General features: G+C 50.6%; 1 protein-coding gene across 1 annotated transcript; it reads left to right on the top strand.

Annotated features, from left to right (window-relative positions):
• The first annotated feature begins 672 nt into the window (after nt 1-672).
• LPXN (leupaxin) lies at nt 673-16,683 on the top strand. The gene is made up of 9 exons (XM_075929070.1): nt 673-806; nt 5,333-5,487; nt 5,632-5,687; nt 8,213-8,315; nt 8,878-9,060; nt 10,792-10,965; nt 11,074-11,155; nt 14,164-14,312; nt 14,589-16,683. The coding sequence occupies exons 1-9, from the start codon at nt 794-796 to the stop codon at nt 14,853-14,855; spliced, it is 1,182 nt and encodes a 393-aa protein (XP_075785185.1). The 5' UTR covers nt 673-793; the 3' UTR covers nt 14,856-16,683.
• The last annotated feature ends 1,251 nt before the right edge of the window (nt 16,684-17,934 follow it).

The following is a 17,934-nucleotide window of genomic DNA, read 5'->3' on the forward strand; positions in this document are numbered from 1 at the left end:
TGGTTAACGCACTACAAAGGCAATTTCCCCCACCTTTGATATTCACATTTTCACATCAAATGCTATGAATGGGACACATCCAATCTGATTTAACTAGCTTCTTTAACACTGGTCCTACAATTGACAGGTAACCGCTTTTGCTATTATATATACCCTGGATACTGTAATTTTCACTCCAACTCATCTGAAGAAGTGGGTTTTAGACATGTAAGCTCATGACCTAATATAGTTGTAAGTCTCTAAGGTGCCACAGAACTGCTCATTGTTTTTAAAGTTACAGACTAATATAGGTACCCCTCTGAGACTTTTTCCCCAGAGAGGGTAGGCTTGGAATAAAATGGTAACAAAGATATCAACATTACAGGGTGGTTTCTTGAGCATTTAATAGTCCCCATAAATTTTGAGTGACTTTCACCCACCATGGGGGGTTCTCCACGCATTCATTCCCACCAGAATGAGCGCAGTGATGGCCTCCCGGTGTACAACTGCTTTCCTGCACACAAGGTCAGCAGAGTGTCTTGATCCCATGGAAGAAAGCACCCGGCTCACCTTTGGGGTAGATCTGTAAGACTCTACCTGCTTTCCCTGCTCAGTGATTTGAGCACATCACACTCCATTTGAAACATGTGACCCGCCACAATAAAAAAAATCCCCGGCCTCTACAGAGAGGAAGTGCAACCGACGAGAGGAACTGAAAGAGCTTGCAGGAGCCAGTCGCTCATTTCCCCTGTGATCCTACCACCCAACGCGTCTTGGCTCCCCTCAGAGCAAAGGGGAGAGAGAGCTGTGAGCAATGGATGACTTGGGTAAGTGAACCCCCTTCCAAGGGAAGAGCAAGGAGAGGGACACTTGGGTTAAACCCGCAAACTTGGGTTAGACCTTTGATGCTGCCACCGCAGCAGCCAGGCTTTGGGGGGCATGGGTATTTCTATTTTTCATTTTCTCTTCACTTCCTTGCTCTTCCCCCACATTGCAAATTTAGAAGACAAAATAGAAGTGGCCACGGCTCTAATGCCCCGTTGCAGCTTGACCCCTCTCTTCCCAGTTAAAGCAAAGCCTGGAGGCTCAGGCATGGACTCGGTGGGTGCTCTGAGATTCACACACCCATGAAAAAAGAATGGAGGGTGCGTAGCACCTGCCAGTCAGAGCCTAAGTGGGGAATGTGATGAGTTCTGTGCAGCTGATCTTGTCTGCCCTTGGGACAGGGAGCTTGTTTATAAACAGAGGCAGGGTGATTAAGCTAACAAAAGGCTACATTAAATTTAACACATTAGATGATCCCAAAAGCATTCCTAGGTGAAGAGATAGGAAATAAGGGTAGGAATAAATGGCTCATTTGCAGAATGGAGAGAAGTAAATAGAGCTGTCCCTGGAGCTGCTTGTGCCGGTCTGGGATTAGGGCTGTTCAGCATATTCAGAAATGGTCTGCAAAAAGGGGTAAACAGTGCGGTGGCAAAGTTTGCAAATATACAGAACTACCCACGAAAGCTTCAGAGGGGGAGCCGAGTTAGTCTGTAACAGGAAAAACTTAAAAAACAACAAATAGCCTGGTAGCACTTTCATCTGACGGGTCATCTGAAGAAGTGGGTTGTGCTCATGAAAGCTCATGATCCCATCTACATGTTTTGTTTGTCTTTAAAGTGCTACCAGACCATTTGTTGTTTTTTAAGTTTTACTCAAGACAGGTAAGCCCGAAATAGACAACAAAGAGTTACAAACAGGACCATATTTAGGATTTATGGGGCCCTACGCAGTACCACTAAACTGGTGCCCCTATGCCGAACGGCAGACCAAGGGAGGGGAATAGCAATTTTTAGAGATGTCATTTTATAAACGTCAGCAAATTTTAAACTAAAGCCCTGTAGACTAACACGATAAATTCAGAAACTGATGGTCTATACCTGACGTTGGCAAAGGCCTGTTAGGGTATATCTAGACTATATGCCTCTGGCGACAGAGGCATGTAGATTAGGCTACCCGGCATAGGAAAATGAAGCGGCGATTTAAATAATCGCTGCTTCATTTAAATTTAAATGGCTGCCGCGCTGAGCCAATCAGTTGTTTGCTGGCTCAGCGCGGTAGTCTGGACGCTCCGCAGTCGACATCAAAGGCATTTGTCGACCTCCCAGGTGAACCTCATCTCAGGAGGCATAACAGGGCGGTCGACAAATGCCTTTGATGTCGACCATGGAGCGTCCAGACTACTGCGCTGAGCCGACAAACAGCTGATTGGCTCAGGATGTCAGCCATTTAAATTTAAATGAAGTGGTGATTATTTAAATCACTGCTTCATTTTCCTATGCCGGGTAGTCTAATCTACATGCTTTTGTCGCCAGTGTCTTCAAACGGGGACATTAGTGAAGACAGTTTGTAGCTGATTGAAATGATTTTAATTTACTGACCTTCGTGATACTGTCATTATGAGGTTCATAACAATGAAAACATTTAAAAGGTACAAAGGTAGACACAGTCAATAATGGGAATATAAAAGAAGTGTCTAAATATGCTGAAAATAGCCTCCCCACAAAACTCAGAATCCCTCCAGCCACACACACCTCTTCAAAAGCACTGCCCACAAAAACAGAAGTTAGCAGCTGTGCCTGGAGGGTGGTTAGAATGAGGTTGTGTGCTACCCAAGTGGCCTCGGAGGGGAAGGCGGATTGCACCAGCTCAGACCTAAGAGTTGCTCCTTTGTCTGAGAAAACACAGTGTAAACAAGGCTTATTGCAGATGGAGATGTGAGAACGCAGTGAGGCTGGGGGATGACTGAGAAGGAAATGCCTGATAACGATGTGAACAAGAATCAGAGGGGTAGCCATGTTAGTCTGAATCTGCAAGAACAATGAGAAGTCCTGTGGCACCTTATAGACTCTGGCTTCGTCTAGACTGGCATGATTTTCCGCAAATGCTTTTAACGGAAGTTTTCCATTAAAAGCATTTGTGGAAAAGAGCGTCTAGATTGGCACAGACACTTTTCCACAAAAAAGCCCTGATCACCATTTTCGCGATCAGGGCTTTTTTGCGCAAAACAAATCTGAGCTGTCTACACTGGCCCTTTTGCACAAAAGTACTTTTGCCCGAACAGGAGCAGCATAGTATTTGCGCAAGAAGCACTGATTTCTTACATGAGATCGTCAGTGTTCTTGCGGAAATTCAAGCTGCCAGTGTAGACAGCTGGCAAGTTTTTCCGCAAAAGCAGCTGCTTTTGCGGAAAAACTTGCCAGTCTAGACACAGCCTAACAGATTTGTTGGACAGTAAGCTTTCGTGGGCAAAGACCCACTTCGTCAGACCCACTTTCTTTGTCCACAAAAGCTTATGCTCCAACAAATCTGTTAGTCTATAAGGTGCCACAGGACTTCTTGATGTGAACAAGAGGTTGTGATAGATCGATGTGTATGGTTGTTAACCTCAATAAGGGATGGAGATCACACAGCGATGGAAAGAGAAAGGGGGGATGATACAGTAGTTCTGTTTGGCAGGGTTTCTGTTCCCCTGACTAGTAATGGAAGGACAAAGGGCACGGTGAGTGACATTAAAAAGGTGGCAAATTCAGAATGGTTAAAAAGGAAATCTTTTCCCACACAGACTGTGGAACTCTTTGCCACAGGATGTCAGTGAAATTAAAAAACTCAGCAAGAGTAAAAAAGGCCAAGAAGCCTGATTTTGAGAGGAAGATGGTGGCAGGGGGGATGGACTCCAAGGGGAAGGAATGATGTCATCAGGCTGACTGGCAAGGGAAACAGTCATAGTCTTTTGGATGGATGGCCCAGAGGGGGACAAGTGGTGGTGTCAGAGAAGAGTAGGTTGCTGTACTGGGGACAGATGATGAGTCCCAGCAGTGGGAAGGAAAGGTAAGGCCCAACTGCAGGAACAGAAAGGAGGCAAAGCTAGTGAGATCTGGAGTGTATAGAGTGATGTTCAGTTTCCAGGCCTCATCAAAGGGCAAACCTTTGGCGCCTCAGATACATGTAATTTGCTGGTCCGACACATTATCAATAAACTACAGCCTATACTGGAACAGGATACTAAACTCCAAGAGGCTCTGGGAGACAGACCCATAGTCTCCTGTAGACAACCACCGAACCTCAAGATGATTCTTACCAACAACCACAGGACATACCACACTAATACCAACCCTGGTACCTTCCCTTGCAACAAACCCCGTTGCCAGCTTTGTCCACATAGTCACTCTGCTGATACCATTATTGGACCTAACCAAGTGAGTTATAAGATCAAGAACACATATTCCTGCGCATCCAGAAATATAATTTATGCCATCATGTGCTGAAAGCGTCCGTCTGCTATGTACAGGCAGTCCCCGGGTTACGTACAAGATAGGGACTGTAGGTTTGTTCTTAAGTTGAATTTGTATGTAAGTCGGAACTGGTACATATTGTAGGGGAAACTCTAGCCAAACATTCTCCAGAGCTCAGTTTTATTCTCCCACACCTCACTTCCCTCAGTCCTTTATTCTCAAGCTGAGGTGTCTGCTGAGAAAAGCTGCTCCGCGTCTCCCTGGTCTGCTGGGGGGAAGCAGCTAGTGCGGGGTTGCCTCACCCTGTTTGTAAGTAGGGATCCGATGTAAGTCGGATCCATGTAACCCGGGGACTGCCTGTACATTGGACAAACGTCTCAGACACTTCGCCAAAGGATCAATGCCCACAAAACAGATATTAGACAGGATCACAAAGAAAAAACAGTTTCTTGCCATTTCAACCAGAAAGGACATTGTCTCAACGACTTGATTACCTGCATCCTGCTTCAAAGACCCACACTTGAAAGAGAATCCTCTGAACTGACATTCATGCTTAAATTCGACACTTTATGCCTAAGTTTAAACAAAGACATTAATTATCTTACCCATTACAAAGATAGCTTCCCCCAATTATCACCTCTAATATCATTAGCTCACAGACATTTACCTTCCCGGCCCATCTCTCTTCTGTTCTGAAATTTGATTTGTCCTTTTCATATGTGTTCGGTTTTTTTTTTAAATTGTATCCTTTGGTATATATGGTTGTGACAATTTTCTTCCACTATTTGATCTGAGGAAGTGGGTCTGGTCCACGAAAGCTCATCATCTAATAAACCATCTTGTTAGTCTTTGAAGTGCTACATAGTCCTGTTTTTTTTTACTGTCAGTCTGGTGAGAGCAGAGCTTGGGGGGGTGTCAGCCCCTCCCCACTGGGAGAGAGATGTGCGGGTGGAGGGCCAACTAGTATGTGAATTGCCTCCCAGGAGAAGGCCGGTGCGGGGGCAGTGGGAGGAAGGTGTGGAGGGCGCAGGGGTTTATATATGTTTTAATTGTCTCTAGTTGATTTTCTTGTTCAGATGCTTTGCTGGCAGAGCTGGAAAAAAGCTCTCAGGGCCCCAAAGAGGAGCACTGCCTGCTGGCACACAACTACAGTGAGCAGAGACCAGCCGCTGCAGCACCCAAGACGGGTGCTCTCCCGAAGGAGCAACCAGTCACCCCAGGGACCCGTAAGGTATTCCTCCCAGTGCCACCAAACAAGGGACCCGCCAGAAATCCATCCTCTACAACAGAGAGGCTGAGACCCCGCAGAACTCAGCACATGAAAGCTGTCCCATGCAGACCCTCACATCTGTGCCCTTGCTCTTTGTGTTTCCAGGTACTGCCTGTGTTAAGCACTCAGCCCCCACAAGCAGATCACAAAAATGTCTACAGGTAAGAATGGCCCCGGGAAGGGAAAGTTAATTTATCGATCCTTCCCGTACACTCGTCGGCTGCTCCTCATGGCTTCCTTCTCCCCTGGGATGCTTAATGAAAAATTAATCTACCCTGATCCCCGGCCGGGCTCAGACAGTGTTGGGTGGAGGTGACACTGCCCCATTCTAGCCCTTCTCTGGTGGCCTGGTCAGTTTCTGCAGGATCTCAGCCTGAGTAATAAAGAAGCTTCCAACCCTTTGGTTGTTCCCATTTCAGTCTGGACATGTCCTAATTCTGGGCTGAGTCTGCAAGCAGGCAGGTGGAACACCGAATAAAGCCCCATCCCAAGGCACAGAAAGGCCGAATTGTGGCAGATGCACCCGTGTGGAGGAGGGGCTTGGGGACACAGCAGTGAGCAGGAGTTACCAATGGAACTGCCATTATACAAACCGGCTTACCACCCCATCCCTACCCACCTGCGGGAGGTGGAGCGAATCCACAACCCCTGCTTATAACCAATGGACGGGTAGTAGTGACCACAAAGCAGCAAAACTGCACCAAGCTACTAGGTGGTGCCTGTGTGCCCAAGCCTTCTCAGCTGTCTGCCAACGTACCCTCCATCCATGTGTGGAACATTTTATATATGCACTGAGGCACGTGTGAATGTGCACCACCAGGCGAAACACAAAACCTAACTCTGGGTGCTTCTATATGTTTTGTTAGTCTATAAAGTGCTACCAGACCCTTTGTTGTTTTTTTCACTAATCACTGGAATCTCTGCTGAGCGGTTGCACAAGTGCACAATTTGCAGGAAACGCTGCGTCCCTATACTGCCCAGTGTGCACTATGGCACGGTGCGGTGGGAAGGAGGTGCACTAGTGGGTCAATTATTTATTTGTGTTAGGGTAGCAGAGAATTTGATCAGGATTGCCCCATAAGAACATAAGAACAGCCACACTGGGTCAGACCAAAGGTCCATCCAGGCCAGTGTCCTGTCTGCAGACAGTGGCCAATGCCAGGTGCCCCAGAGGGACTGAACTGAACAGGTGATGATCAAGTGACCTCTCTCCTGCCATCCATCTCCACCCTCTGACAAACAGGCTAGGGACACCATTCCTTACCCATCCTGACTAATAGCCATCAATGGACTTAATCTCCATGAATTTATGTAGCTCTTTTAAAACCTGTTATAGTCCTAGCCTTCTCAACGTCCTCTGGCAAGGAGTTCCACAGGTTGACTGTGTGCTGTGTGAAGAAAAACTTCATTTTATTTGTTTTAAACCTGCTGCCCATAAATTTTATTTGGTGGCCCCTAGTTCTTATATTATGGGAATGAGTAAATAACTTTTCCTTATTCAAATAACTTTTCCTTATTCAATTGTGCTAACAGTGGTACACATGGCAAAACCGCCTCTAGCCTGAAGGCCTTACAGTTTTTCATTAAAATAGTTGACTTAGGAGTGATTTAAATGTCATTGCTGAGCATTGTACAAGAAATATCCAGCTACTAGAGGTCTGTGGTGTGAGGGGGACTTGAGAAAGGGGATGGTGGTTGGGGAGGCTGTAGGCCAGGCTGGGCATGGGGGTGATATATGGGTGGGGAGCACGGCTTGTCTATGGGGTGTGTGCTTGGTATGCGGGTATGGCTTAAGGCAGGGGTTGCACCTGGGTGTGTGGGTGGGGCATCATGGAGGGAGTGATAGCTGGGTGTGTGGGCGTGGCTTGACTGAGCAGGTGATAACTGGATGTGTGGGCGTGGCTTAAGGGAGTTGGACCTGGGTGTGTAGGCGGGGCATCACAGGGGGAGTGATACCTGGACGCGTGGGCGTGGCTTAAGGGGGGTTGGACCTGGGTGTGTAGGCGTGGCTTGGCAAGGGGGATGGCACATGGGTAGAATACCCCCTCCCTAGTTACCAGTTCTTTCCCTCTCCTTCCTCCTCTACTAGTGGCTGGTTGTACACCTCGCCCTCCAAATATCCAGATCCGTCCCCACTCCTCCCTTCCTGCCACTAGCTCAGTGACCATTGCTCACTGCCTGGCTATTGAGGGAAACCCTCCCTGAACGCTATAGCTCCCTCCCCAGACACATCCCCATCTGCCATGCCCTCCACTCACCGGTCCCTGACTGTATTTAGTGCCTGTCTACATGGGGACACTCAGGCAAGTTAATCCAAATGACCTTGTAAATGGGTGAGTTAAACTGCATGAAACCCCCATGTGGACGCTCTCATTTGGAATTGCAGAGCCCTTAATTCCGTTTATCTTAACTCACTTCCTGAGCGGACGCACCCAGCACCAGCTCTGTGGGCCTGGCGATCGCTGGTGGTGGGGAGATGTGTTTGTCTCCTTTCTTTAGGGGTGTCCCTTGCCCCCCGCTTGGCTTCCATGCCCACTGGGGTGGGCACCGTGCTTCCAGAGAAGCCCTTGGTTTCCTGGGCTCTGGTGGTGGCAGGGAGGGCCTGGCTGCTGGGAGCCGGGCAAAGGGGGTTTGAAGCCGTGACCTGTTCTGCTGTTCAGCGCGGGTGTCTCTCTTCCCCCTGCAGCGAGCTTCCAGTGGCGCAGCTGTCCCTTCCTTCGCCGCCTCCTCCCACGGCTGCCCAGCAGCTGGATGACCTCTTAACCCATTTGGGCCAGATGCAGTCCAAGGTGAGTCCTGGCCACGTGAGCCCAGAAGACCCAGGGGCAGCACTTTGCAAAGCCTCAGTTGAGATGCAGGCCCTGGGCCAGATTAGCCTTTTGGGGGTCCCACGCTGCTGGGCTGTAGCCCCTACCTCCTGCCCCAACGGTGCTCTGCTCCGAGGCTCTGCCCCTCAGCTCTGCCCTGAGACCACGTCCTCAGTCAGCCTCTTCCCCAAGGCCCCACCCACTGCTCGTACAGGGTAGAGGGGACAGAGCGGGGTGAGTGGTGGGCAGGGCCTTGGGGAGAGAGGCTGAGCAGGGATGAGGCCTCGGGGTGGCACACAAGGAGAATGGGGGAGCAGGGCCATGGTCTGGGTGCCAGGGCCCCTCCTGAGCGTGGGCCTGGCCCTGTCCTGCCCCCCCTTTCAGCCGGCAATGGCAAAGCCTGCTGTTCCTCTCCTGCCGAAGGGGCCCCCCAGCAGTAGAAACAACTCCCTGGGCGAGGGACAGAGGGGGCAGCTGCCGGCACAGTCGCGGTGCGAACATGACACCAAACGTAGTCACCGCCCTGTCTCTTCCTTTGTGGCAGATCTCAGCAGCGGTTGCCACCAAGGAGCCGGAACCTGCCAAGGGACCGTTGGCAGTGGGGCCGACCTCCAGCAGCACCCTTGACAGCTTGCTGGGGGACCTGACGCAAGAGCTGCAGGACTTCGGCCTTGCCGCCGTACCCAAGGGCAACTGTGCTTCCTGCCACAAACTCATTGTTGGGAAGGTGAGAGGGGAAGGGGCGGACCCCGGGGCTGCCTCTGAGGCTATCTGCGTGTCCCGCCATCCCGCGGGGATAGCTCCTTCCACTCTGGATGGCTCAGAGCTACCTCCATTTCCCCCAGTCCCTCCTTTCCCCCCAAATTTCTATTTACAGTGGAGTCTCCTGCGGTCTCATCCACCATCTCTAGGACCATGCAGGGATGGGTGGAATCACAGAAATCTCCTTGGGACTGTTCCCTGGTATGCCACTGACACCTGTCTTCCTGCTGTCTGGGACTCCCCATCACCCTGTTCCTCTCAGCCAGATCCTCTGGTCTCCCCCAGACAAGACACAGAATTGGGGTTATCACCCCCCGCCAGAGCAACACAGATACTGAACCACTTCAGCTCCGGAAGGGGTCAGCATGCAGGAAACTACCCCCCAAAAGGGTCCAAAACCCCAAACAAATCTACCTTACCATGTGTAAAAGTTTTACCCAGTGAAAACTCATCAGATCCACTCACTTTATCAATGAAAGAGAGAGATGCACAGTGGTTGTTCCCCCAGGTAACAATTATTTACACTGGGCTTGATAATGAACACACATGTTTTTATTCAGTATAAAAAGTAGGACTGAAGTAGTTGCAAGTGAAAACAGACAGATCAAAGTAAGATACTACATTGAACTGAACAAAAAATGCTTAGCTAGTTCTAATCCACTAAGAAACTTGATTCAAGCAAATTCTTACCTTAAACAGCTGTTCTTATCTCAGACAAAAGCTTCAATCAGAGTTGATCTTTACTGGTGCTTGGGTTGAACTGTTCTTCAGGTATCCTCTTGGGGTGGGCGAGGAGGTTTCAAAGGCCAGTTGAAGACAAAGGACTGATGATGACCCATTGCTTAAATAGACTTTCCCCCAGGGTGGGGATCCTTTGTTTGGCTTCCCCCATCCACCTGGAAAAATACCAGGTTCAAGATGGATTCCAGGTGGCATGATCACATGACTTTCCCTTTGGGCTTATAGGACGAGTTCAACTATTCAGAGGTTGTTAATTAGATCAGTGTTTCTCAATTTTTTTAAATAAAGTACCCCTTTTTCAAAAAAAAAAATTGTAAGTACCCCTTTTAAAAAAAATAAAATTAGAAGTCCCCCTAGTTCCTACAGTTTTCAGACACACACAATTTTTTTCTTCCGTTGCAACACATTTGTTTAAACAACTTAATCGTAGCCAGGCAAGCGATGAAATTCTGGGGTGTAAAAAGTACAAAAATAATAAAACGCTGTAAAACTTACAACAAAAATTCCGTTTTCTCCAAATTTCAATTGTGTTGAAGTACCCCGCGGACTTCTCTCAAGTACCCCTAAGGATACTCGTACCACTGGTTGAGATCACCGAGCATTATGTGTCCGGGCCTCAGTGGTGTCTCTCTTTAGCACATTTAGAATTATAAACAGATCCACACTTCATATTTCTAGCTTATCATAGAATGATACATGCACAGAAATAGGCCACACAGGCCCAGCAGCTTGTAACTGTAAAATGGAGATGTTACGTGAGGTATTTTGTCTAAAGCATCTTTAAGTTATGCATATTCATACCTGTAAGCCAGTTTTCATAAAGCATGAGTGGGCCCATCACCCATGCGAAGGTCCCTCTCATGCTTCCCCACACGGCTGGGCCCCCCTTGTACCGCTGGGCTCAGTGGCAGAGATTCTCCGGGCACAGACTTGCTGGGTTTTGTCCCGTCTCTAGATGATCACCGCTCTGGGGAAGACGTGGCATCCCGAGCACTTCACCTGCGCCCAGTGTGGACAGGAGATGGGCACCAGCCCTTTCTTCGAGCGCGGCGGCCTGGCGTACTGCCAGGAGGATTACCACTGCCTCTTCTCCCCCCGCTGTGCCTACTGCGCAGCGCCCGTCCTGGAGGTAAAAGGCGCTGGCCCAGCCCCCCCCCCCCAGTTCCAACGCCTTCCAGGGGCGACTCCAACCCCTCTCCCTAGCGCACGCCCCAGTCACCTCATTCTCTCTCTGCAGAAAGTCCTGACGGCCATGGACAAGACGTGGCACCCGGAGCACTTCTTCTGTGCGCACTGCGGGAAGGTGTTCGGCGATGATGGTGCGTCTCTCCCACCCCTCCCCGCCACATGTGGAAAGTTGGGATTCTACAGGGATCTAGCCCCGTCTATTGGCCCACAGCCCTGTGCTCATCCAGCTCTGGACTCCCTGCCAAAGCTTTGCCTACACTCTCCATTCCCAGCCCCCTGTTATCCCGGCCCTCAGTTCCTCCCCCCACACTGTGCCCCTCAATCCTGGCCGCAGACGCCTGCTATCCCAGCCCTGCTCCCCCCAGCCCTGTCAGCTCCCTATAAACCCCCCCACTCTCCCGCCTCCTGCTGTTCCAACCCTGGGCCGCCAGACGTGAGCTGTGATTCTGGGAGGTGCACGGACCAGGGGCAGGTCTGGAAGGGAGCTGGGCTGCCGTGGGAAGTGATACCAGTAGATTCCCTTCCTCTGAGGCCCTGTGAGACGCAGGTTTATGGGGCCAGAGCTCTGGCCATTAGCCCCAGTGTGTGACCGGGCTGACCTTTCCCACCGGTGTCACCCAGACAATGTTTAATTGTGCCGCGGTGGCACAGTGGAGCCTCCAAGAACCACTGTGACCACTTGCTCAGAGTCTGGTCAGGGGCATGAAATCCCCACCCCAGCAGTAATTGTCCCTCCAAGCATTTTGCCTTCCGTTCTCCCATCTCCCTCCCTGTGCAGCGTGAGGTGTGTTAATTGCTTGCTCCCTGGGCCTCTGGTGGCAGCAGCTCGTTAATTTCCCCAGGGGGCCGCCGCAAAAACACTCCGGCCCTGCCATGGGATGGGTTTGCTAGGCCGTATTCCCGCCAGTCCTGCTCCCTAATTGGCACCAGAGAGAGAGCTGGTGCCGAGGGCCTGGCTCGTTCCCATGCTGCTAATTACTGCAGTGTTGTGGAAAGTTGAATTGATGAGTTTGGGCCCCGGCTCCTCCTGGGGCTGGTTCTTGCTTTGTCCCCTCCTGCGTCCTGCCTTTGTTCTCAGGGGCCTCTCTGCCCGCCCCAACTTAGTGCTAAGTTGGAGGAGTTTGGCTGCTTGTTGAGCGAAGCAGGGACTGTGCTCAGCTTTGTACGATGCCTAGTACAATGGGGCTGGCTGTGGTCTTGATTCAAGGCCTCCTCCATGGTCTCAGTGCTGCTCCTGACATGGTGACCTCGCCTTGTCCCAGCTCTGTCCCCGCAGGGGCAGCCAGTTCTGCTTGCACTTGTCCCTCACAGCATGCCCCTGCCTGGAGAGCGTCTAGCTCAGCTCTGGGCTGGTGGCTTGACTCTGAATGCCTGCTCCTCGGGTACCTGGTCTCTCCAAGCAATCCTCTTGCTGCCTTTACTCTGGTTTCTTGTTATGGTAACACCCAGAGAGGCTCTAGCTGAGATCACAGCCTCATTGCTCTGGGCACAGCACAGTCACCCAGTGAACAGCCAGGGCCATCCCTAGGAAGGCGTGAGACCCAGGGCAACCCAGATGTGGGGTCCCTGCTCCTGCCCCACCTCTTCCTGCCCTACCCACTGGCAACCCCATTGCACCCCTTCCCCAAGAGACACAATCTGCGGGATCACTGGGGGGCTGGGATGGGCAGCACCAGGGGTCACGCCCCCTATACTCACCATGGCAGCGGGAGCCGTGGGAAGCGGAGTGATGCAGCTGCGTGCTCCATTCTGCCATCATCTCCCAGCTGGGTCACTCTGCCTCACCACAGCAGTGGGAAGTGGAGCATCCTGCCTGGCCCCAGCCCACTCTGCACCCCGAGTTGTGGTTCCCCCCAGGTAATCCCCGAGGCCACCCTGGGCATGTCTAGACTGCATCCCTCTGTCGACAGAGGGATGAGATTAGGCAGGTTGACAGTGCAAATGAGGCAGGGATTTAAATATCCCGTGCCTAATTTGCATAAAATGGCTGCCGCGTTTTGCGGACTCAGCACTTGGTTGGCAAAAAGTGGCAGTCTAGAGGGGGATCTGTCGAGAAAGAAAGCCTTTTCTGACAGATCCCTTATGCCTCCTGCAAGGAGGTTTACAGGATCTGTTGAAAAAGGTTTTATTTCTTGTCAGATTCCCCTCTAGACTGCCGCTTTTTGCTGAGTCGGCAAAATGTGGCAGCCATTTTATGCAAATTAGGCACGGGATATTTAAATCCCTGCCTTATTTGCAATGTCGATCTGCCTAATCTGCATCCCTCTGCCGACAGAGGGATGCAGTCTAGACATACCTCTTGGGCCCTGTGGCTGGCGGCTAACATCAATATGGGGGACCCATCCATCGGACAGTTGGGCAGTTTCTGTGGGCCCCCTCTCCCCAAAGTGCAGAGCCTGGGGTGGCTTCCCCAAAGTGTCCTATGGATGGGACAGCTCTGGAGACAGTCCGGACCCCCAAGAGCTTCTCAGCTAAGCAGGCAAGACAAAGGTTGGGAGACTGGAAGGCTCTTTACCTTCATTTTATAGGAGGGGAACTCGGGGCTGTGGAGAATTGGCTTGTCCAGGTCACACAGGGAGTCTGTGACAGAGCTGGGCTCCACACTCACATGTTAGGGCCCGGTGCAGAGCCACAGCTACAAACCCAGCCTTTTTCTGTGAGGCGGGGCAATTCCCGGGGCGTTCTCAGCAGCGACTGAGAAGTCAGAAAGCAACATCCCTTGGGTTTAGGTTTTTAAAAGGTATTTCAGGCATTGCTGTGTGTAGTGTTGCAATGCCGGATTGATTTAGGACCCTAAAAGGGATTTAGGTACTTTCTGGGACTTAGGCTCCTAAATCTGTTAGGCATCTCAGCCCTGAGGACAGCAATGTCTAAAGGCCTGTAGAAATCTGGGCCCTCGGGACTAGTGAGAATCTCTCCCTGTAAGGCCTGAGTTTGGCCACAGAGGGAGCAATACGGAACGAGAAGACAAGCAGCAGGAATGTGGCTGTGAGAAATTCACTTCTTAAAGGGGAGTATCTGTGTGCTGTGTTTACTGCCCAGTGTAACTCGGGTACCTTCTCCAGCTGCCTGCGGGAGGTCCTCTTCTGTGTCCTCCCATTGGATTCATGGAGGTCTCTCTGCCTCCTTGCCTCCCCAGGTTTCCATGAGAAGAACGGGAAGCCATACTGCCAGAAGGACTTCCTGGCCATGTTCTCTCCGAGATGCAAAGCCTGCGAGCGGCCCGTGATGGAGAACTACCTGTCTGCACTCCAGGGCGTCTGGCACCCCGAGTGTTTTGTGTGCGGGGTGAGTGCGTGGAGTCCCACCCCAGGGGCTCGAGGGAGCCTGGGCTTTCACCTACAGGAAGGTGATGCAGGGCGTGGGCAGGTGAGGGCCAGGAGATGCTCTGTATGATGGAGTAAGAGGCTCCGCAGTAGCTGAGTGTGAGCCCAGCTCATGGCTAGAGGGTGAGGGCAGTGGTCCCATCTGGGGCTTGGATGGGTAGGGGCCGAGGCACCGTAGACAGGTCGCCATGGTGCTCAGTTAGGGATGAGGTCTCAATGCTCCTTTCTCCTCCTTCAGGACTGTTGCAGCTCCTTCACCACCGGCTCCTTCTTCGAGCTAGACGGCCACCCCTACTGCGAGCTTCACTACCACCAGCGCCGGGGCTCGGTGTGCCACGGCTGTGGGAAGCCCATCGCCGGGCGCTGCATCAGCGCTATGGGACACCGGTTCCACCCCGAGCACTTCATCTGCGCCTTCTGCCTCGGCCAGCTGCATAAGGGCACCTTCCGGGAGCAGGGCGACAAAGCCTACTGCCACGCCTGCCACAGCAAGCTCTTCGTGTGACTCCCCGGCGGGCGGCGTCCCCACACCAGCTCCGCGGGGCAACCTCCTCTGGGGCTGAGCTATTGAGAGAGGGACCAGGGGCCTGTCGCCACAGAGCAGCCCCTTCCAATGGGCTAGAACCGCTGATGGTTTAAATCAATAGAGCTCCACTGATGTCCTCGCTGGGTTATACCAGCAGAAGGTCTCCCCAGTGACAGCCACTGTGGTCTCCTTCCCCTTAGACCCTGCCCCTTAGACATATCTGCCTGGCTCTTCTGCTTCTTCAGGCTGTTCTCTGCTTCTCTCCCCTACACTGCATGGCGTAGCCTGCTCCTCTGGTCTCCCCTCCGAGCTATACACATCATCTGTGGAACTGGGTACAGCAGCTGCTGCCCAGAAATAAACATCTTGGTCTCCTCTGTGGTTGGTCCTGCGTGTGAGTGTGGACAGAGGGGCGTGTGTTTGCGGGGAAGGGACTGATTCTGAGACTTCCAAAGCTGCATCCCTGGGTTTCACCTCAGAAGGGAATGATAAGGACTAAAGGATAACTGCTGTGGGTCTAGAGGTGGGCTACAACCTTTCAATTCTGGAGAAGCAGGTTAACAGGGTTTCCCAACCTATGGGTCGGGACCCAAATATGGGTCACCATTATATTTCAAGAGGGTCGCCAGATGTCTCCTAAGGTGACTCTTGAGGAGCCATTCACACATTTTTTGAATTGCCCTGGGTCACCAAGTCTTCCTGAATTGTCAAAATGGGTCCCCATCTGGAAAAGTGCTGCACCTCGCAATCTTACAAGACCACCCCAGTGCTTTACAGAATGGTGTTAGAATATGCTCCATACAGGGGGAGCAGGGCCAGCTCTAGGTTTTTTGCCGCCCCAAGCAAAAAAATGTTTGGCTGTCCCCACCCTTTTTTTCCTCTGAGGAGGTTGCGCGCACAAATGCAGTTTGTGCAGCTTGCTAGGGGTGTGCACATAAATGCAGCTTGTGCAGCTTCCTGGGTGAGAGGGGTGTGCTTCGGGTGGAGTCCAAACCCCGGGGCATTTTTATTTCCTAGGAGAGCGCCAGGGACTCCCCAAGAGAGGACAATAGGAGGGTAGGTTCATTCACAGCAAGTCAGTTAAAGACTTCACTCTGCAAAGGTATTTTATTATTAGAAGCCTTATATTCAGACTTCAACCCCAACACATAGCTATTCAACTCTTGGTGGACAAGAATCAGCCTCACTATACAATCAGACAGTTCAAAGGAATTAAGAAAACTTTTGTTTCAACTCCCCAGTTCAACTGTCCAGAACAAGACAGGAACCAGACAACAAAACCCCACTAGCCTAGGACCTATTCCATGAGCTCAGCCCTGTGCTTTCTCCTTCAGGGACTGACCAAACAGCCTCTGAGGCAGGGTGGCTTGATTTAAATAGCTTTGATTTAAATCTCTAATTTTAATCATGATTTAAACTGTCAAGCAGAAAACCTTGGTTTAAATGAGCAATTAATCATTTAAATTATACTTTTAAAATATTTTCCTAAAGGATGGTTGAGTCTTATTAATTAGCAACCTTTAAAACATGTTGATTTACAACTAACTATAACCTTTTTGCCAAATTTGGTGCTTCTATTTACTAACCGGGAGAATACACCCAGTACAGCTACAAACTAAATAAATGCCCAAATAAATGTGTAATTTACATGTAATCAGATTCTTATTTTTAACATTTTTATTCTATTACAAATGGTGTATAATAGGAACACTTAGGAGACAGGTTTTACCCCATTTATTATTTGCTAAGTGGTGGCTACTTTTTTAAAAACATATGATTTGCACCTACTTCTGTCTGGACGGAATTTCATTTTAAAATAAACAAAACCAGCTTTTAATTTTTGTTTGAAATAAAACTACCTTAAATGTGAAGGACACATAACAAAAAAGTATCCAACACATTTTGCATCTAAAATTCATTTATTAAGCAAAGGAAATATCCTTAGTGAATTTAACAGATAGAATCTAGTCATCATGTTCTTCAAGATGTTAGAACGTTCTCATAACCAGTTTTTTACTGAGAGAAGAGGAAAACAAGTTTTTCTGCTTCATCAACTCTCGGTTTTGCAACTTTGAATGAACTAATCATTGAATTGAACTAGCTGAATAAACCACAGTGATAAAAACATTCGCTCTTCACCTGAAGAAGAAACTACTGCTGATGTAAACACTGGTTCTGGGTGCTACACAGCAACTTATACTAGTGAACTGGTAGAATTTCTTGAAAAGTTGACAGGAGACATGTCAGGAGATATTTAATTTTTAAAATTACTTCATAAGTTATTTCAATAGGTTATGATATATTTAGGCCATAAAAATGTTAATTTAATTTTAAAGGTATATTATTTAAAACGAAGCCTATTTAAATGGGATCACAATTCCAATTTTAATAAAGCTCTCCTGCCCCAGACAGGAAGGGACTTGGGGACATGGGCACTGGGAACACCAGAGTTCCCCTTCCTCAGCCAAAGGGGGAGAGAGAATCACCTGAGTCCCAGGCAGGGATGAGGTGGTCAGGACACAGCACAAGGGGTCTGGGTTCATGGTGGGGCGGGGGGAGAAGGGTTCAGGGCCCCGAGAGTGGGGTGAGGGGGGGGAAGTTTAGAGGGCCAGACAGGAGATGGGGATCCGGCAGGGAGGCAGGGTGGGGCGGGGGGAGAACTGGAGATGGGGTCCCAGCAGCATTGCAGTGGGCCATGAGGTTTGGTGAGGTGTTGCTGGGCAGAGGTCGAGCCAGGGGAGGGACAGCCAGGCAAGGGGGGTTCACACGCAGGGAAGTTGTGGGGGAAAGAACACAGTCAGGAGCTGGCTGGCCAGGGGGGTACACAGGCGGAGGGGGGGAACCATGGGTGGGAGGCAGGGGAGGGAGTGTTGTGGGGGGGTGCATGGGAGGGAGGGTGGCCAGTGGGGGGGGCACACACATGCGTAGGAGGAGGCCGCACTCACTCGAAGGCGAAGAAGAGGCCGCCGGGCTCAGCAGCAGTCGCAGCGGCAGCCTCCCTCTGTGCCGCCCTCCAGGAAGCGCCCCAGCAGGGGCTGGGCCTCGGGGCTGCTCACGA

Source organism: Pelodiscus sinensis, chromosome 4, assembly GCF_049634645.1.
Source record: "Pelodiscus sinensis isolate JC-2024 chromosome 4, ASM4963464v1, whole genome shotgun sequence".
Lineage (NCBI taxonomy): Eukaryota > Metazoa > Chordata > Testudines > Trionychidae > Pelodiscus > Pelodiscus sinensis.

Excerpts from the sequence above, each read along its gene's own strand:
- LPXN (XM_075929070.1), top strand. Across the intron at positions 5,688-8,212 it reads GATCACAAAAATGTCTACAG|CGAGCTTCCAGTGGCGCAGC; the intron begins GTAAGAATGGCC and ends TTCCCCCTGCAG. Across the intron at positions 11,156-14,163 it reads GAAGGTGTTCGGCGATGATG|GTTTCCATGAGAAGAACGGG; the intron begins GTGCGTCTCTCC and ends TTGCCTCCCCAG.